This window comes from Sylvia atricapilla, chromosome 4 (assembly GCF_009819655.1).
Source record: "Sylvia atricapilla isolate bSylAtr1 chromosome 4, bSylAtr1.pri, whole genome shotgun sequence".
In the NCBI taxonomy this organism is placed as follows: Eukaryota; Metazoa; Chordata; class Aves; order Passeriformes; family Sylviidae; genus Sylvia; species Sylvia atricapilla.
This window is the reverse complement of record NC_089143.1, coordinates 52291368-52312962: the sequence shown is the minus strand read 5'-3', so window position 1 is coordinate 52312962 and position 21595 is coordinate 52291368. Positions and strand designations below refer to the sequence as shown.

The 21595-nt window shown below is 39.2% G+C and overlaps 1 protein-coding gene across 5 annotated transcripts in view; it reads left to right on the top strand.

The window, feature by feature from the left end:
- The window catches only part of PDLIM5 (PDZ and LIM domain 5), a 123538-nt gene extending 102454 nt beyond the window's left edge, over positions 1-21084 (top strand). For all 5 annotated transcript variants that reach the window (XM_066317925.1, XM_066317924.1, XM_066317922.1 and 2 more), the window contains 5 exons: positions 5128-5302; positions 11389-11569; positions 12574-12694; positions 16927-17042; positions 17666-21084. In XM_066317925.1, the coding sequence (XP_066174022.1) occupies positions 5128-5302; positions 11389-11569; positions 12574-12694; positions 16927-17042; positions 17666-17755 (683 nt within the window). In that variant the 3' untranslated portion in view covers positions 17756-21084. The remainder of the gene's footprint in view (positions 1-5127; positions 5303-11388; positions 11570-12573; positions 12695-16926; positions 17043-17665) is intronic.
- Positions 21085-21595: the final 511 nt, after the last annotated feature.

The following is a 21595-nucleotide window of genomic DNA, read 5'->3' as shown; positions in this document are numbered from 1 at the left end:
TCACCCGGCATTTAAAGACATGATAATGGTTTAATCTGTACTGTTCTGCCTTTAATCAGCAAAAGGAGTTTAGCTCTGACTGTGTTTCCAAGACTTCACAAGAAACAAAGGAAACAATTGCAGAATACAGGATTTGAACTTTGTGTTTGTTGGGGGGAGTTTCTTGGATGTTTTGTTTAGGTTTTTTCTCACCTTGTACTTGTCCCATAGCATTCTGCACCGAACTTGTGTGATTTTGTGCGGGCCTGGGAGTGGATGGAGTGTTGCATTCAGCCTGTGCAGTGAGCTGACAGCAGAGCTTTTCAGACACATTACTTCATTCGGCCATCTGTTTGGTTTTGAGGAAGGAATAGGATGATTTCTTACACTACAGATACATTAAGGAAAGTCAAAAAAATTGGACGTATGAGGCTTTATAGTTTCCATTTATAATACAGTAGTTTGATTGCAGTGTATAAATCACTGAGTTAGAACACTTTAAAATGAAGTTCTGGCACTCCCACTGCTTCAAGTAGCATTGTTATTTATAGATATTACATGAAGGCTGATGTTATGTTTAAGTGAGCGTTAAACAGTTCAGGCTGTTGTATTGTTGCTATGCACCAGAGAACCTCTGTCAAAGTGACTTTGGCACTGCTGCATATCCGCCTTTCTCCCTTTGTCTTCCAGACCTTTCAGCAGTGTTTGCAGTTATCCATGTGCTCAGCGATGGAACAACCTATTGTTGGACTAACAAGGGCAAAGTCACACTGGGATTTTTAAAAAAGAGAAAAAAAAAAAAAAAAAGGCAGTTCTTTACCCTGCCTAAAACATTGTTAAATATTAAACTAGCCATACCAAGGAGTTTAGTGAAAGCAAACACTGTGGGTTTGCTAAACTTAAACCTAATAAAGTAGAAAGTTAATAGTCAAGTACAGAGTGTTTTTGATTTTAGGAAAAAAACCCAGCAAAGACAATACATCAGTGTAAATCAACAGTGCTTTAGAATGTTTAATTAAAAAGAGTGAAGTGAAGCCTACAAAACTCCAAGATTTGGCCACAGACATCTTCTCATGGCCTGCAGAGAACCCAAACCTCTCTGGTACTCAGATCAGAATAGCTCCTGCTAAAGTGTATAATTTTTACAAATTATTTCTTTTATTTATTAATTGTATTTATTTATTTTAGTTTTAAATCTTCAGACCACCCACAAAAGTTGCTGTGCTTTTTCCCATTTCAGGCAACACAGGTGGCAACAGGAAAATACGAGATGAGATTGTGTCATCAAGAGGCTGATTTCCCATTACTAATCAGTCACCATTTGCAGTTAAAAATGCTCATGCACCTTGACACATCTTGGATACTGGGGCATCTATCTCCCCAGTATTCCTTGAGAGCAAAGCTGCTCATTGTATGTGTAAAATACAAAAAGCAAAGTATAAAACACAAACTGCAGGAGAGCTCAGACTGGTTGCCAAGAGCTGTGAGGTTTTCATTTAGATTGGGTGTAAAGATTTGTACCTACTTGGCATTCCTCATGTGCCCTGGTAAAATCTTCACATTGCAAGACATAAACCACCTGCATCAGTTTTCTGGGCCTGATGTTTTTAAATCAAGTGGTTGTGTTTCAATCTGAAATATTTCCAAGGGACTAGAGAAAAGAAAGGAGGAGAAGAGAATATCTTAACTCAGTGTATCGTCTTGCTATCCTATTGTCTACTGGAGTGTTAAACTTGCTGTTGAAATAGAAGGAATGTATGGGAAATATCAGTGTTCCATCTAAACAAGGAAACAGGCTTAATATTCGAAATTCTCTAGCTACAAGAGAAGGAGTATTGTTGGGAAAAGTACTGAGAATTCATACAGATTTAAGGGAGGAATTAATAGTGAGGGTTTTTAAAATCAAAAGCAAACCAACTAAACGAAAGTGTTGCCACCAACAAAAAATGGTCTGTGGGTTGCAGTGGAAGTAATGAACCTCTGGTGAAATTACTGAAGTGTTAAAGGGATGTTTGTGACCTGTGGAAATACAGAAGTGGCCAATAAAAGCTATCCTCTTGCTAGTGTTCAGAAGGAAATGAGAAAGATAAAAGGCTGAGGCAAATCAACCAGTGAGGAAGGGAGAATGATCTATGGTGAAAAAGAAATAAATCTAGAGAACTATAGAAGGTTTACAAAAAAGCCAGTATATCAAATACAGTGTTTGATAGAGATGTAGCTATTACATTACTTTACTGGTGTATTTTCTTTAATAAGAGTATGGATCTGAAGGAAAGGAAGCAGACTGACTCCTCTTCTTTAGGAAGAAAAATCTGAACTGAAAGAAGCTTGAGTCCACTTCAGAACAGGAGCAGAGGGGAATGACACTGTGCAAGACCAACAAGGTCTTAATGTGATTACCAGCAAAGAGAAAGAGAGTCCCTCTGAGAATGCTGTGGACACAAATTGGGAGCATGGGCAGGGAGCTTTCTCAACAGTAAATGCCCAGCTTGGTTTTGCTCAGGTCACAGCTCTTGCTTGACACAGTATTAATTTGTGTGGCTTCTATTATGTGTTGCTTAAAATAGAGTTTTTGTTATAACATGATGGACTATCTCCTTCTCTCACTTTTTAGTGCTTTAAATAACTCAGAAATGACTGATCTAACAGCTTTGTAGAGAAGGTTTTATGTAGACAAATTCTCCTCCTGGCCAGTAGTGACTTTGATGTTAGGTAGTGTTGAGAAAAGCATCATTCATAAAAACAGCAGTAATAAAAGCTGTAATGAGACCAAAGAAAAGGGAGCAATTGTGATGTTTGTAGTTGGTTTTTTTTTTTCCCTTAAGCAAGCAGAAAGACTTTTTTTTAACTACACAGTGCAAACGAGACAGCTGATATGTCTGAATGGGCTTTGGGATTCAGTAGATAACCCAAACAGGAATTAGCTAGAAAATACATTAGAAGCTGTGCTGCAACTTGATTTATGGCAAAAGCAGTCTTCAAACAGATTTGGGTTTAGTGTGTATTCCTGTCTTCTCATGAAATGGGATCTGAAAATTGAAAAACCATGTGTGATGACAGAGGAGGAAAGTGCTATTAATCAACACCACTTTTGTTCATGTCTTCAAAGCTGTTCTGCCACCTTTTTCATTTTTATCTCTTCCTAGGTTTTCGTCTTAGCAGGCATTTATAATCTAAAGTGGGCTACAGTAGCAGTGACTTGTTCAAGATCAAGTCATCTATTCCTAAATTCTTTCCATTCAGGAATGTTGAATGTTTCAAGAATAAAGATGTTATTTTTTCAAGATATTGCAAATTCATTAATTATACATGAAATATAGTCTTGTTTAAAAAAAATAAATAAAACTAGAAAAAAGCAACCCTTATCAATTTTTCTATTTTTTGCTACATCAGGTTCTGAGAAGGATCCAAAAATATGTCAGTCTTGAAATGACCTGATATAAGAAATTTTGGTAAACTGACCATATAAACAAACAAACAAGATATACGAGTATATTTCTTCTTCATACACAGAAATAGTAAGCAAAAGCACGTATTGAGCCCAAATTAGCAGGTTAATACCAAGTGTAATTATAGTACAAAAGCATCGGTGTTAAACAGGATTTCTCTTCCAGATGTGTTGTCTTAGTCTACATGTGAGTAGAGGAGGGGTTTGCTAAAGTTCATGGTAACGTTTTGTTTAACTGTGTAGTGCTTGGCTACATTCTGTAAATAGCACAATATTGGCATTTATGTTGGATTTTCTGTGGATTCAGTGTTGTTTAAATCTGTCTTCTGTGTGAATTAGTATGACACTCCTCTTTCAGCAGGGAATGCAATGTTTTGCCTGAAAAGTACTTGGAACTTTTGTGTAGGACAGAGGCTGATCAGCATTATGTTAATGGAGATGAAGAGAAACAATTGTTCCTCTTTTAGGGAAAAGAAGATACGAAAAACAATAGAGGAGAAATTGCACAAATATTAACAGCTCCACAAACTAGATGTTTTGCAAAGCTATATACCAGTGCTTTGACCCTGGTGTTGGAGACCTGCACCTTTGCAGCAGAGGCATCATCCTGCACTGTCTGATGTCTCAGTCATAGCTTGGTTGTTTGCCTCTGAGTTTCCACTCGAGTCTTAATTTCATTGTTTGATTTACAAGGTATAGCAACGCTGCACTAAAGCCAGGGCACCAGGTAAACACTCCAGGTTTCTTTTGCTTGTGGTTGCAAACAAAAGGCTGTGGAAATGGGGGCTTTTTTATAATGTACTTGGAAAAGAAAGATGCCTCCCCTTGGCAGGATTAACTGCTTCCATATACCTGTGGTTTTGTAGCTTGTACATTACCAAGGTACATATATATCAATAGAGGGAAAAGAAAAGCAGAAGACTGTTTGTTTCTTCACTACCCTTACAACAGTATCATTTGTGCCTTTAGTTTTTGTAAATGCATTTTTCAAACTCTCAAACTCCTTAAAAGCCTATGTCTGTTCTCCAGCTCTAAAACCTGAGTACATATGGAAGTGTGTAGCGTATACATTTCTGAAAATGTCAGGGTTTTATTTGTGTCATACTTTCATAAGAAGGATGTGAACATGACCTTTGGAGTGCTTTAGATTGGCAGACTCTACTGATCTAGACCAGTGTTTAATTTCAATGTAGAAACAAATTTTGCTTATACAGTACTCTAGTTTAAATTCCTACACATGTTGTATTGAATGTATGTTCTTGTTTAACAGGTTAGTAATGATGTATGATCTATTGCACTCACTGTGAAATTTTTTGAGTAGGTATGTCATTTTCTCCTGCCTCTATTCATACACTGATGTTCTTGGCTTCAGCTTTTGTATCTAAAACAAAATAATGCCTTCACAGGTTGTATATTCTTTTACCTAACTTCTTCAACATGTTAAAATTTGTCCACTACCTCTCCAAGTTAGCCAAAACCATTCTGTGTTATTTCACAGACATTTCATAAAGTAGGCAGGACTTTCTTGGGAACTTGTTGGAGGAGGATGGGAAAATGAGTGCTTTTTAATGTTCCTTTAAGGGGGCAGGTATACACTGGCCAATGATGTTAGGCAAATGTTGTTAGTTGCTTGTATTTCAAGTTAATTTACTTGGTACTGAAAGACGGTCCTCTAAATGCTTTTGGCACTCTTTCCCCAGCTCCTGTCAGTGGATGGACATCAAACAGTATTAAATCACCTGGAACAACTGCCCCGAGTGAAAAAGCTGCAACAACACCTCAGCTAAATGAGCAAGACACATTGGTTCAGCGGGCGGAGCATATTCCAGCGGGGAAGCGCACTCCCATGTGTGCACACTGTAACCAGGTCATTAGGTGTGTATCTGCTTCCTGGGAACACTCCTTGGGGTGTGCAGAATGGGCTGTGTGGCCAGGCCCAGAGAGTGGGGATGAATGGAGTGAAACCCAGTTGGCGTGTGGTCTCCAGGATTGCTCCCCATGCTCAGTATTGGAGCATGTCCTGCTTAATATCTTTATCAATGATCCAGACTGGGATCAAGGGCACACTTAGTCACACTTGCAGGTGACTAAGTTGGGCAGGAGTGTTGGTCTGTTGGAGTGTGGGAGAGCCCTGCAGAAGGATCTGGACAGGCTGGGTCACGGGGCTGAGGTCAGTTTTACGAGGTTCAATAAGGCCAAGTCCTCTGTCTTTTGTTTGGGTCACAACAACCCCAGGCATCACTACAGGCTGGGGCAGAGTGGCTGGAAAGCTGCCTGGCAGAAAAGGACCTGGGGGTGCTGGTCAACAGCAGCTGAACATGAACCGTCAGTATGCCCAGGTGGCCAAGAAGGCCAGTGGTATCCTGGCCTGTATTCCAGTAGAACTGGGACTATTAGCTAGTTGGAAACCAATCAGAGAGCATAGCCTTAGAAAGACTAATGTTGATTTCTGAAGTGTAGTTTCTAATTGAGAAGAAAAATGACATCTACAGAAGAAAAGAAAGTGATGTTTTAATTACTAGGAGTGGATTGATAATAATTTCCTGCATTGCTGGATTTCAAGCTCTTTGATGGGCTCTCTGGCCTTTGGACGTTATGGTAGCTATTGTCTTTGACTTGTATGACATGAGTAGAAACCATTAAGCAACACAAACACAAGTTTGCCAATAGAGATTAAGTTAAATAAGTTCTGCTGATCCCACAAGATAGTCTACCATTAGCCAGAATTTTGTATGGAGAAAGAATTGAATCTGGGTTGCATTGTTCAGTCAGTGATTTCTGACAGTTAGTCATGATTGTCTCATTCAGGGAATTGTAATTGCTTTTATTGCCAGTGTGCAAATCATCCTCATTTTCATCCACCTTGTATTTTATTTCTTCCCTAAAATAGAAATCTCTTAGGATTATTCAAAAGTGTTTTCTTCTTGCTTATTCAGTCATTTGTATTGTTGAACTATAAGGGGATAGTAATGGTTTTTTTAATAGTATTTTTTTATTTATTTATCTATATCCTATGCTTTCAGTGGACAAAATAAGAGAGTCTGCATTATGTTTCACCATAATTAAAGAAAGAGACTTTTTAGATTAGAAAGTTCTGAAAAATTAGGAATTCCCTAAGCTGTATAATTTCCATTAATTATAACACAAAATCGGCCTTTCCACCATGGGTTTTTGTAGCCTCTCGAGACCCGGCTTGGATTCTACATCAGAACCAGCCAGTGCAAATCACTTGATCTTTAGGGGTGAACTGAGTCCAGCTTGTTTGCTTCCGTGAGATTTCTGTTGTGGTAGTTCACTACCAGTTCAGTTAGCACTGGGCCAATTTTGGAAGGCTCTTTACGAATGGATCGGTGATGTTTTGGAAAAGTTATTCCTACTTCCACTGGATACGTCAAGGAAATAAAAATACACGAACCTAACCCCCATGAAGTAATAAGAAATACTTACATGCATTCCCAACATGGTGCACTTATGCAGCTCAGTCCAGTTTTTTTCTGCTTCATTGCAAAATCAAAGATTAATATCAGAAAAGGCATACTTATTTTTGGGATGAGATTCATCTGATTCCTTGAACAGTTTGACCTATATAATAATTCTATCTGTCTTTAGTTTTCTATCCTTTTTGTTCTCCGGGATTTGGATTTGTATTAAGTAAATAACATGCAAGAAACCATTCACTTTCTTTTTGTACTGTTATTATTTTGATTTTAAACCAAACACAAAGTGCACTATATGCTGCATCTTTCATACAAGAGACTTCATTGCCTTTTACAGCAGTTGTTTATCAGGGTTTATGAGGTTGTGCTGGTGCTCTGTGCTGTGGGGTCTCAGTCCTGAGGGGTTCCCCTCTCCTCTTGGCTCTTAAATCATTTTCTGCTACTCCCCACTCACCTGTTTTGATTGTAATTAAAAAAGAGATGTGCTGCTGCCCTCTAAGTAGGGCAGAGTGTTGGTCTGTGGAGCAGCATTTACTCCTTAGTGGATATGTGAGGACAAACTGCAGAGGCCCCACTTGACTGCATAAGCCATTGTCACCTCTTGTAAGTGACACCATTTCATGAATAGTAATTGGTACCCACATCTGACTTCTTTGTAATTTGCTGTTGGTGTTTAAATCCATATATTTGTTCATATGTTAAATGCCTGCTCAATTATTAAAAGCAAGTGTTCTGAGTTGAGTTGCTCTGCATTAATCAATGCCAAATATGCTTCATGTTCACAGCATACAGTGAATGTGGAAGACTGCAATGGCATTTTGAGTTCAAGTTTTAGCATAATTACACATGCCCTCAGTGGTAGCCTTACCCATGAAAAGGTAGGAGGAGGATCAAATGGCATTGCATTGTACATCTGTTTTGAAGCCAAAATGCATTTTGGAGTTGGTTACTTTACACTCAGGCATAGAATAACCATGGCTGGATGAGCCAAAACCTTTCTTAGAGACACCTTATAACTTTTTAATATCTCTTCAATTATTCACACAATGATTGTCTGAAGGTTCCAATTTTTGCCAAAGCTTCATTAAGTAAGCTTTTCTTTCCATGTCTAAAAGAAGCAAACTAAATTTCTCTTAAATTTCTCCTTCTACTTGCTATGATGGTCTGGCAGACTTCTGGCATTTCCTGATGAAGACTTCTGGTTCCCAGACAGCCTTACCAAGTTGTGCACTGCAGAGTTGGCTCTTCCTTTGAAGTCCAAATGTGTTTTCTCTGGATTGCCATTGAGAACATACACTTTGGCATGTCTGCTGTGACTGATGATTTGGCTTTGTCACCTTTTCATAAAGCTTAATTGTTTTTAAAAACAAAAGGGAAAAAGTACAAATGGTGCTTCCATTCAGCACCTCCTATACACAAATTGTGTACTGTGGCATTTTCAGGGGAGGAGAAGAAGAAACTTCCAAGAATATAGAACTGCTGCATTGTTAACTGTGAAGTGATTGGCCTTCCTAACAGATGTGGAAATCCTTTTTGATCTCTCTACCACCAAATTTCAGTTCTGGCTTCCTATCATAATACAAGCCACATGAGAAACTAAATTACTGGCATACCAATATAATACATCACGATCATACTGGTGAAGTTATATTCAGTTATTGGTGTTAAGTCATTGAAATTGCACCTAAATTTCCTGTATGTTGCTCACTTCTCCTTTCAGTTTGCCTCAATATCATTGATACACGCGGAACCCAGATGTTTGAGGTGCCTACTAAAGTCATGTAGCTGGTGATCCTTTGGAGCATTAGATTCTGCAAAAGCTCTTGTAAATCAATCAGAATCTCTTTCAAAAAATAGTCCATAAATTACTAGTTCGTTTTCATCTCCGAGTTCTGTTCACATGGTCTGGGTGGTGATGCCTGAAATTTGTTCAGGAATGCTCGGCACGTCAAAGTAGCCTGGGGGTAGAGGCACATTGATACCCAACTGTTGCAAATTGGGTCATCCCATATCCCATTTGGACAGTAGGAATGTGGAGTTTTAGCTCTACTTTTACAAATATGTTTTAGTTGACCGAGACATGTGGGATTTTTATTAGTTTTGTTTTTAAATAGGGAAGAAATGTAGGATGTAGCCATCTACAGCCATCTTCCTAGCATTTCATCCCTCTAGCTCCTTCTGTCACATGGTGTCAGTGTGGGCATCCTGCCCTTTTACTCAAATTTGGACTTTAAAATCCTTTTCAAATTAATAGAGGAAATAAATACCTTTCATTACTGGAAGCTATCATTTTGATGGCAAAATTATTCAGAGACCGGGAACACCTCCAAGTTCTGAATATCATGTTTTAGTGTATTTTATGTGGCAGGTTTTTTTTTTTTTTTTTCTTCCATGTGCTTTGGGGCAGCTTTTAAGTTGCAGGTATCATTAAGCTGCAGTATCAGTTTGACATGTTTAAACTGCGGTCTGATTGAAAGTAAAGTTGTATTTAGAAAGTGTTCTTCTGGACATGTGTGCACTAGAGCCAGTGCACTAATGGAACACCTCGTAGACGTTGTGCAGGGCACAGCCCCAGCTGTCTGGGAGCTTTGGGAGAGGAGCTCTGTAGGTGCACTCTCAGGCTGTTCCCCGTCCGTGTTCCTCCTGCACGCTGTCCTGAGTGGCTGACCTCAATGTGTGTCAGGGCTGTAAACTCTGGAGAGCTAAATGCAGCAGATGTAAAAATTCCTTCTCCTCCTGTTGCTAGCATGCCTGCTCCCCATTGCAGAGCTGAGCCTGTCATTTCAGTGCAGATGGCCAGAAACTCAATCCTACCTGGAGCCAGGAGAGCGTCTTTAGTGTCAGCCCCGTGTTAATGAATCTGTTAAATTAGCCTGTGCTGACATGGTGCTCTGAGGGCACTTTGTTGTACATAAGGGCTTGTATTGTTTGATCAGTACATAACTGAGAGGGCACTGATGTAAAAAGGTGCTTGTAGAGCAGTGGGAGGGTATCGGGTTAGGTCAGTGTTTGCACTGCTCAGGCATCCGCTGGGAGTGGGGCTGGAGAGCTGTGCTCAGCCCTAGCTCCCTCCTTAAAGAACTGCAGGCTTCTCTTCTGGAGCCCTTTCTCACTTCGTGCCCTCCAGTAAACGGGTGAAAAGAAGAAACTGGCCCAGATTAACTATTTCATCGTCTGACAAGATCCTTGGGTTATCCTAAATCTTTGAGTCTAAATCTGTTTGAGTCCTTTGTCTTTGACTTCTCATCCTGCTAAAAATACATAGTGTTGCCAGAGAAAATGTAGAAAAGAAATGGCAGTCTTTACACTCTGTCCTTGATGAAGTTGACCTCTGTCCTCAGCCCACTTATATTTCCATTTTATAGTCAACATAAGCAAATTTCAAGTGGATTTGAGGGATGTTGTTTGGGTTTTTTCCTTGTTTGTTTGGGTTTTTCTTTATTACTGTTCTTTGTTCATATGAAAATGTTCAAACAAAATGAACAAAAATGTTCTCCTAGATGATTTGATTTCCAAAAAACGTTTAGCAGCAGGTGGTCATATTAGTACCTTTCAGGGTTTTTTTTTCAGTGCAGTATTAGATCAGAAAAAAAAATTAAGCACTACTTGAAAGAATTACATCTTTATTGGTGTTGGAAAAACAGGAAATCTGGTGAAGGAGATAAACTTCAACCACAAAGTTCATATGAAACCTGAATTCTGGAAGGATGAGTGTTGGTGAGACCTTGGAGGCACCTCTTTAAAGTAAAAATGTTCACTAAAGAGATTAAGATGCTGAATATATTTTCAGATGAATATAGAAACAATGATATATACCTGGGACTCATGAGTTACAAACTGAGAATTTTCTGTTGAATGAAAAATGGATGAATTTTTCTATTAACTGTATTGCATTAGCCAGACAAATGCTATTAAAAGTATAGTTATTTTGCATTTGCAAATGATAGAGGATGTGTGTTTGGGAAGAAATGGATGTATTTTATTACAAAAAAAATCCTCCTATAACTAGGATGGATTATCCTGTAAGAAACCTTTCGGATAGGGACAGTGATTGAATTTTTGTCTGAGAAGAAACTGATGTTATGTGCTCCTAGAGGGGTCAAGTCTACTTATATTTGTAGTCTCAATATGAATGCAGACTGAAGATAGGAGAGCTGATCCTATCACTGAGTCAAATCTCTCTCTGCAAGAGATGGAATTGGGAACATGGGAAACATCCTTCACTTCCCTAACAGACATTTCAGCGCTGTATTTAATGTAGTTCTAAAGATTTCTGAAATGCAGTGAAGTGAAAAGCACTAGTGTTTATTGTGGGCGGGCATTTCTGGGAGAGAGTTCAACGGAGATGGATTCAGTCAACACTTGGGGCTTTCTTAGAGCCTGTAGGAGGAAAGAGGGATGGAGCAGTGTATGTGTGTGAACAGTATAGTAATGACACAGAGCTATTGCAGATAAATCTATTAACAGCTTTTGCAGTTGCCAGCCCAGGTGCATTTGCTGACAGTATCTCTTCTTTCTAATCAGAGGACCCTTCTTGGTGGCTTTGGGAAAGTCGTGGCATCCAGAGGAGTTTAACTGTGCCCACTGCAAAACCTCCATGGCATATATTGGATTTGTGGAAGAGAAAGGGATGTTGTATTGTGAGGTCTGCTATGAGAAGTTCTTTGCCCCTGAGTGTTCAAAGTGCCAGAGGAAGATCCTTGGGGTAGGTGATCAGCAGGTGTCCTGTTTTTTGGCGGGAACAATAATCACAGTGTTCAGTGCTTCTCTGCAATGAAATTCCATTTTACCTGGCCCAGCCTGCATTATTTCAAATATGCTCTTGACACACCTTTTCTGCTCTCATTGCAAATCAGCTACACCTTTGGATCTTCTAGTGCTGAACGTTTTCAATCTCTTTGAGAGTCTTCTTGGCTCTTTTAAGCTCAAGTCCTCTTTTCGTGAAGCTGTTCTGTAGCAGTTGGGATTACCAAATTTTCCTGAGCAAAATGGTTTTAATTGGCAGCTTTTTACAGAATGGGAAGGGGCAGGTGGGAGAGGGAAGTTAAAAGAAAAAGTCCTCATTAGGTGAGCTGAGCACTGAAAAACAGACTCTTAGATGAGAAGTACTGAAATATTCCCAGTGTTAATGTTGATGGAAAGATGCATTATCCTACTGGGCACCGATATTGCTCATTTGAGCCTGCCAGCTGATCGGCTGCTGTTTCGCTGCAGACAGCAATGTGTCTGCATTCTTGTGTAACTGGGGTCATGCAGGGCTCTGGCAGCACAATTCTCAAGTCATATTTGGCACTATAGCATCTTCCAAAACAACACAGAGCAGTCATACTTTTCTGTGTGATGTCTTCTAATTAACTCTTCACAGACTTCAAGAGAAGGCAGTGATGCTGCTTTTCTTATTTCAAGGGACCATTATGGGTGAGATCCTGATTAAAATTAAGAATTTAAACAAATGAGCTGTTAAAATTTGTCCAACTCTATGCTAAACCTTCCAAAAACCCCAAAGGATTGCTCATGAAAAATATGGAGATGTACCATAAAGCACCTCATTAAGTTTAATACTGCAGAACTTGTGTGTAGAACCTATTTTCAAAGTAGCAGCAGGAAACGAAGTATTCTTGAAATGAATCAAGTGTGGAGGCATGGCTACCACAATCTAGTCATCACATCTAAATAATGTGTTCCTAACACTTTTTCTAATCCCCACAGGAAGTAATAAATGCTTTGAAACAAACTTGGCACGTTTCCTGCTTCGTGTGTGTGGCCTGTCATAACCCCATCCGCAATAATGTCTTTCACTTAGAAGATGGTGATCCCTACTGTGAGACGGGTAAGAAGCAACACAACCAGTTTACTGCAGCTGTGCAGAAAAGCAGAGCTCAGTAACATTGGGGGAAAATAAATAATTCCCTTTCCTCAAGCTGCATGTTAGAAGTGCCCCAGCAATTTCATGTAACTTTGAGATGTCAATTCAAAGCAACAAACACTGCTGTAGACACTTGAAGTTTGCAGCAGGAAGAGTTGGGGAGGATTTCTTCATCAGCTCCAGCAGCAGCAGGCTGCTTGTCACTGATATTACATATTTGTGTTAAGTCCTCAGCTAGAGTATCAGTGATACATCAAAGTGTTAGTTTTAGGGTGACTTTCTGGTTGGGCTTAAAACAATCTGAATTTAATGTAAATCTGTTTATTTACCAAACACAAGCAATGCCAGTGAAATAATGTGGTTTTCTCTGAATAGTGTTATTCACAGCCCAAGGGGATTCCAAGGGCAAGCAGTCTGTCCAGGTAGTTTTTTGCAGGATCAAGGATAAAAAAACTGTTAGAGGAGAAATACATTGGTACAGTTACAGCACTTGAAAGCCTGATTAGCAATATTTCATGAACAATGTGGCCTAGAAGTTCAGAGCATTTTTGGTTTGGTTTCTAGCACTTCTAGCTAATCATAACATTTTTATAAAATCGTAAAATGGTTTGGTTTGGAAAGGACCTTAAAGATCATCTGGTTCCAGCCTCACTGTCATGGGCAGGGACTAGTGGGCAGCCTCCCACTAGACCATGTTGCTCCAAGCCCCATCCAGCTGGCCTTGAACATCTCCAGGAACAGAGAATCCACAGCTGCTCTGGATGACCTATTCCAGTGCCTCACCAGCCTCACAATAATAAAAAAAATAAGCCGTCCTCTTATCCAATATAGATGTACTTTCAGCTTAAAGTAATTCCCTCTTGTACTGTCACTACCTGCCCTTGTAAAAAGTCCCTCTCCAGCTTTCCTCTAGGCCCCCATCAGGTGCTGGAAGGTGCTGTAAGTTCTGCCTGGAGCCTTCTCTTCTCCAGGCTGAACAACCACAATTCTCTCAGCCTTTACTCAAAGGAGAGGTGCTCCATCCCTCTGAGCATCTCTGTGCCCTTCTCTGGACTTACTCTAGCAGGTCCACAGCCAACCCATCTTGGGAGCTCCATAGCTAGATGCAGGATTCCAATGGGGTCTCAGGAGAGCAGAGTAGATGGTTCAAAATCCCTCTATGGCCTGCTGGCCTCTTCTCTTGTGGTGTAGCCCAGGATACAGTTCGCTTTCTGGGCTGTGAGTGCACATTGGCTGAGACTCTTGTCAACTTGTTATTATTAATATGAACAGGTTTTAAGTTGGTTTTCTAGTTTGCTTAAAACTTTCATGTACCCCTCTGAGCTAGGAAAGAAATAAACAATTTGTAAAATGATTTCCACAAAATGGAAGGAGACAAAACTGTATCAAAACTATCTGTTTTCAACAGTGCATGCTTCGAACTGTCAGTTGGACCCTTGCTATGGTTTTCCTTCTACTCTTAGGAGCATCACAGTTTCACTAGATGTAGAAATGGATTGACCAGAAAAGATTTTGCTTGAAATTCTAATTACCTCTTTGAAGCTAAGATTTCCTTCTAAGCTGATTCCAGAGTTGCTCACAGTGGGTTCCATGGAGAGTGCTAGGTACTGTAAGCATGAGGGAAGTAGTCCAGTTTATCCAAAATTTCTCTTGTCAGAGTTGCTTTTATGAGATGTTGGCAGATACAAAAGGGCACAGTAGGTTATTGCTAACTTGGTGACAAATGTGCTTTTTGGGTTGTTCCTCCTATTGAATTTGTGGAGCAGCAGAGGAAATGGGTATATGAGCAGCATCCTCCAGTGTGACAGCACGGTGAAATTTCATCCTGAAGCAATGTGAAGCCCCTAATCCTGGAACCATTTGATGATTCAAAAATAGTACTGGAGGAATCAATAACTCCCCTTTGGGTGGAAAGCTCGTGACAGGGTTTGTTCTGTTAAGGTTCAGTTCTTGTTCCTGCCACCAAATGACCCACATGTAGTGCAGGGCATTGATTCGTGCTACTGTTACAACTTCTGTGTAAAATGTGCCTTTTTCTATATTGTGAGAGGGGAAAAACAGTGGCAAGATGTCAAGTGTACTACACTTCTTGCAAAGTTTATTTCTGAGATAGAAAGTTGCTAGCTCAAGTTAATGCAGACACAAGCTGTGAGGTGTTATTGGCAGTGATACTTTGTAATGGCTCTGGCTCACTAACTAGATGTTAATTTGAGTTATATTAATTTTTCAAAGACTTTCAGTCCAGCTGGAGTTACAAGTTTATGACTAATTTTAAAGAAATAAGGAGTAAATGTCATTGCCAACTTTCCTTCTTCCTAGTGCAAAGGAGAGGTCTAATTTTAGATCTGTATTTTAAATTATAAAAGCATCAGCAATTAGTATTAAAGGGGGATTAATCTGCAGAATGTTCTGGGTTTAGATGTTAAGGCTAAAATTAAAATAAAAGTCCAGATATCTACAACTTTGAACTTTTTTTAAGTGCAGAGTTAGTAGCCTAGTTTTGAAAATGCTGTGTGCAGGAAGGACTGATACGTGACAATGTAAGAAGTCTGCCTTAGAAGGCTTCTGTGGTATCGCAATTCAAGCATGCAAAAGAAAGCTGATGCCCTTTATTCTGCCTTATCTACTGCCCTTTCTTCAGAAGAAAGGCCAATAAACTTATCAACACAACCACAGGCCAACTTACAAAAGGGTTTAACTGCTGGCACCAGGAAAATATCAGTAAGATTCTGTATGACCACAAATGCAAAGAGCTGAAAGAGTATGGTCATGAGACTGTGTCCTTCAGGGGTTTTGCACAGGTCTGTTCTACCATTTGATATTTTTATTGTCTTTCTTCCTAAACACTTAAAAATTCATTCCAGTAGCATGGATTAATGGAGGTGATCAGCGAAGCAGTTTCTTGCCACTGGCGGCCATCGAGGGCTTTGCTACTCTGGAGCACTTGTGTTCTCCATCCTGTTGAGATGTTGCCTATGATGACTGATTTTCAGGGAGGTCATCACACAAAACACTATCTTAGTAAATAAAACCAGGACCTTTCTCTTGGACTTGACACATATGATGATCATCTGTGAGCTCTGCTGCAGTAAGCATTAGATCTGTATAGTCTAGGTGAGAAACAAAATCCACTTCTACTCCACTTACCATCCCTTATAATTCTCCTTTGAAAATGACCTCTGGCATCTAATTTCCCTGTCAGAGGCAGTGTTACTATGGTAGTAACACTCTGTTACTGGTAGATGGAGTCCAAAGCTTCATTATGGCTGTCACTTTGACTGTAGTTCATCTTATGAAGATACTGTTGTATGACATGTTTGCCATGGTAGTGTGCTGTTCCCAAATTCTTTTATGTTACAGCACTAATGCCACTGTTGTCTCTGCAGGAATAAAACATTTACTTCCTAGAATGGGGTGTTCGAGAGCTGAAGTAAATGAAAAAGAAATTAAAAAGACTGGACAGCTTGGACTAGGGAGGATGAATGGTTCAATGCCATTTATTTTAGTCCTTGCTCCCTGAGATTGCTGGAAAGGTGTCTTGTTCTTCATAGTAATGAAGGGGAAGGGTTTGTTGTTTTGTTTTGGGGTTTTGTTTTGTTGGGTTGGGTTTTTTTGGGGGTTTTTTTGTTGGTTTGGTTTGGTTTTTTTTGTTGTTTTTGTTTTTGTTTTTTTAAAGTCATGTAATGTACTTTAGTGGCTAGAAAGGTATTCTGACTTGATCCAGATTTCTAGACTCTGATTAGCACAGAAGCCTAATGATTACATGGTTTTGAGTAGTGCATTCTGGGGCAAAAAATTTTGCCAGAATATGGTTTGGAGTTCATTACTCTCTGAGAATGTCTGTAATGTGAAGAGCAGCTCTTTCAAAGTAGAGTTGGAGAGAATGTAAGGAACACGTAGAATTCACATGGGTGCTCTCAAGGAGTGCATTTCCCCCTCTCCAGCACACTGTTTATCTCAAGGAAATGAAACAGCAGGAAGATGGAAGCATTGCACACTTGAAAGGATGAGGAAAAGAACTGAATTAGCAGGAAGTCAACATCCCAGGCTTTCAATCTAGGAGCTCTTTATTCAGTATACTCAGTCAAATAAATCTCAGCACATCCAAACCTATTGCCAGTGAAAGAGCAAAGTTCTCAAAGTGCCAGTCCTGCTTTTCTGCATGTGCTATAAAAGCTGTTTGTATCTCTTTGCAGATTACTATGCCCTCTTTGGTACGATGTGCCACGGCTGTGAATTCCCCATTGAAGCTGGAGACAGATTTCTTGAAGCCCTGGGCCACACTTGGCATGACACTTGCTTTGTATGCTCTGTAAGTAAAGCTGGTCTGCCTTTAAACAAACTCTGGCAGCAGTGCTAACCTGACCCATATGGGAGTTAGCAGCTCTAACCTCTCTCAATCCCCTGAGTCCAAACAAAAAGTGCTTTCCCAGTTATTTGGAAGGTGTGTTGTAAGCCTTTGACACGGGTACGAGCGAAGGTGTCCTGAATTGCAGCCCTGTCCCAGTATTTAACCCTCAACGTTTACTTCCTCAGAATAAGCTGAAGGTTCCAAAGTAGCAAGAGTGCTTTTGACATAAGGACACTGTAGCCAAGGTATTGCTTGCTAATATTGTACAACCAAAAAATAAAAATGAAAAAAGAAAAAAAAAAAAAAAAAAAAAAAAAGAAGCCCCAATCTTAATGGTTGGGGTTTTTTCCCTTAAATTCTGAGTCTAACTCTGCTCCCAGTTAAACACCTGTTGTCTTAGGAAAGGTTATGCTTAGACTAACCACTGGTATTACATAGAAAGAGGATCTCTAAAAGAAAAGGTAATTTATGCTCTTTGAATATATTTATGCATAGAACAGTACTATGAACTGGCATTCTGAACAGTTATGGCGCAATCCATCCATCTGAATTGGGTGTTCTTTTCTTGTTTTATCCCATTTCAGGTATGCAGTGACAGTTTGGAGGGCCAGACTTTCTTCTCCAAGAAGGACAAGCCACTGTGCAAGAAACATGCCCACTCTATCAACATCTGATACTTGGAGATGGTCTTGTGTAATAAGTGTACTGAGCAGAAAGGTTAAAATGTCCATGTTCAATAATTGATTAAAATTATTTATATACAATTTTTCTAAAATGGAAGAGAGATGAGGAAACTTGCAGAAGGGATTGGTTGTACACTAATTTTTCAGAGTGTTTATTATTTACGATTTTGCTTCATAAAAAGAAAGGTATCACGAATTGCACCCAAGCCAAACAATTAAGAGTGTCTTTATCTCTACGCTTCGCACATTACTGTATTTCATGATTTTTTGACCACGTTTATCTCTGTTTAATTATGAAAAGTGAAGTATCTATAAAAGTAAACACCTGATATTAGGAGTCTCAGTCTTGCTGCTATTCAACAAATAAAAGAAGATTGGATTCAGCAATCCTGTTCACTTCATTTTGGTGATGTTTTTTAAGTGTGTCCAGAAGTATTGTGGCTAAACTCCATTAAAAGGAGCCCAACGTCAAGATAAGATTACACAAAATAAATGGTTCCAAAATTTATTTTTTTAATCTCATATTAGTATACAGAAAGCTTCCTACACAATTATGTGTACCTGTGCCTTTGCACTTAAATTTCTGATAGGTTTGCAAGAGCCAGAGATTTTTACAAAGCATTTACGTGGCTATGCTGGTGAAAAAGAATAACTAGAAGCTGCTACTAAAAAGAAAACATAAGTGGGATACTTTCCTGTAACTCATGTACTACCAGAACACCAGCCAACATCCCCTACTGCTGAGGGTGTGTGATAGGATGAAAATGTCAGATCAAATCTTAAGGGAACAGGGATTTTGACTCTTCTGTTTGCAGTTCAGGTTTTAGGTAGCTTTAAGTGCCTTGGAAAGGGGAAATTGTGCTGAATCTGGAGGTAACAATGTTTTGTATCCAGAACGTGATATTCTGGTGTTAAATGAGGGAAGCTGCTGAAGTGCAACTGAGGACATTGTTTTTTCTCAGAACATTCTTTTTCACGTAGCTCATGAATATGTATATTGGTGGTGTGCCAGATAGCATATTGAAAACTTAACTTTCTTGCTCAGCTGTTATGATTTTTATTAGTTTAGGTTTTATTTTTCTCTTCCAGATGTAGTGAATGTATTGTTAAATGATATTCCATTGGTTTAAGCAGCTCAGTACCTCTCAGATCTAGCAAGGGCACAGAGAGACAATGCTGTCATTATGCATTTGCTGTGAGTCAGATCAGCCAATTCTGTGGCTTGATATGAATTTTGCATCCACACAGAGAGGCAGCACAAGACCAGTGTGCCAGCTCAGTCCCCCTTTGCCTCAGATTAGGGCTTAACTGGTTTAATTGGAGCAATTGCAGGCCAGGGAGGAGGAGCTGGTGCTCCTCTGCACAGGGTGAATTTGCTTCAGCGGAATTGCACAATGGAGAATTGGACACTCTCGGGACCAGAGCAGATTGCTGAAGGAAACCGAATTTACTTGCTGTTTGATTCAACTGGGGTGTCAGAGCTTAATTGTTAGTCTTTAGTGCTCTTTCTAATAGACATTGAAAATAACCATTTACTGGTTTAGTTGTTGTGCGGTGGGGTTTTTTGTACTGATTTGATGGATAGTTTTATCCATAAAACCGTGGATAAAAAAGTCACCATGATTTGTCATGGTTGAGTAAATCAATTGTAACAAGGAACATCAACAAAAGAGGAGGAAAGAAAATCAAAATTGCTGTACTGAAATATGAAAAAATATTTTGCTTTTTATTAATTCAGTGAGACAGGTTCACATTGTGGGGCTGTTTCACTTCATTTCCTGAAATTCTTTTTGTTCAATCTTACCACATTTCTTTTTTAACTTCCAGTGGTACAGAAGAAATTTGGTAAATTTGTTGAATGTTGGTAAATAAGAAGAAATTTGGTGGTACGGTAAAAAGCTGTTTAAAATGTTTACACTCTTGTAGATGTACCCTTTTGTGAGTTTGGCTGAAAATCAAAAGGGTGGAAGCAAACTGGACAAGATACAGGAACAAGTAAGCCCGGTTGCTTTTAAACTTAAGTGGACTGTGTCGAAATGAGACCTACAGACTAGGTTTCAGTGGAGCTTTATTGCACATGTGTGAGGAAAGAGGGGGGGAAATGCAATGGAAAAGGTCTTCCGTAATTTCTGCAATTCAAACCTTGCAATCTGAACGTAAGATAAAAACTTCTCAGTTTGTCATTCTCCTTAAAAATCCAATTAAATTTTGTTTAGCCTCATAGTTTTAATTGGAATTTTTTTTTTTTAATCCATGTACTCTAGGGTTTGAAATTTTGCAGTTCTTAATGATTTTGAGGACAAAAGCCTGAAGGGCTCCAATAGAAGTGCTTCATTTAACTGCTTTGCCTTTTAATTTCTGCTTTTATCTATTTGTTTAAAGTTTTAAAGGAAGCATAGAGTCACTGATAGATAATGAATATTTAATGGCTTTACCAAATTATATAAATCAATTAAAAGGAACATAATTTTTATCGTTATTTTAATAAGTGAGATTTTAGTAGAGCACTTTATAATACTGCCATATATCTCACTGAATATTTATTACCTTTTTTGTTGTCGTTGTTGTTTAGAACTCTTTCATCCTGGTATTATTTTGTTTTATTTGTAAGCCTGCCTTTACCTCTAGAATCTTTTGGGGTCTGAGTGTATGTGTTTAAATATACTTCTTTCTCCATGTACGCCTATGCACGTGCATTGAGAGACATAAGTATATATGTGTATTTGAATGCAGACTTGACATAGCAAAAAATCATTTGGGGATTTCGTTAGATTCCCAACTGTTTTTCACACGCCACACGTACAGCATTCATGTTAAGAGGGTCAGGACAGATATATTAGTAACCTAACTACTGTAGATCTTTTCATGCATTTTCAGTCACTCATTGTTTTTCTTCTAAAACTGCCTGTGAGAGAATTTGGCTTAACTCTGTTTGAAGGTAGAATGTCTTTATAAGTGAATAATTGATCCATGATGACAGTTTCAGTATGTTATAATGAAATAATTCAGGATTATGTATAAATATAAATGCTTAATATAACAATGTGATAAACTTAAAAGCAGGAGTTGAGTTGTGGTTCAGTGTGTGTTGTGGTCTGTTAATTGCATACCTATTTTTTCACAGAGCTACTTTGCATCATCTAGCCATGTCAGCTGCTTTGCAAACATTGTTTTATGCTAAACTACCAGCTGTTTAATCCTGGTGATTTCTTTGCTTGTGTTTAATAATCTTTGGCATCAAATTTTGGCTGTTCACATTTGCAAATTTAATTATAATTGAAAAACTTAACAAGCAAATAAACCCTACTCAAAATGTAAAATTCTCTGTCTTCAGTTATTTTGTGGGTGTTGAGTATTTTCTTTTCCTGAATCATAGCCAGTAAAGGTAAGCCATGATTGTACAAATGAATAGATGGCATTTGAGCTGCACATTCTCCAGGTTTTGTGATTTATTTTTTTTTTTAGCTTTGTTTTACAGGAAAGGACCAGTGAGTCCTGGTGACACCAAGGTGACCATGAGCCAGTGATAACTCCTCTGAGACAAGGAAGACCACAGTCTCCTGGGGTACATTAGGCAGAGCATTGCCAGCAGATGGGAGAAGTTATCCTTCTCTGCTCAGCCTTGGTGAGACCCAATGTGGAGAGCTGAGTCCAGTGCTGGTCTCACCAGTACCAGAGACATGGCTGTACTGGAGCAAAGGGTGAGGAAGATGGTGGGGGCATGGAGCATTTGCCATAAAAGGAGAGGCTGAGGGAGCTGGGACTGCTCAGCCTGGAGAAGAGGGAACTCAGGGGAGACCTCATCAATGTGTACAAATACCTGGAAAGGGG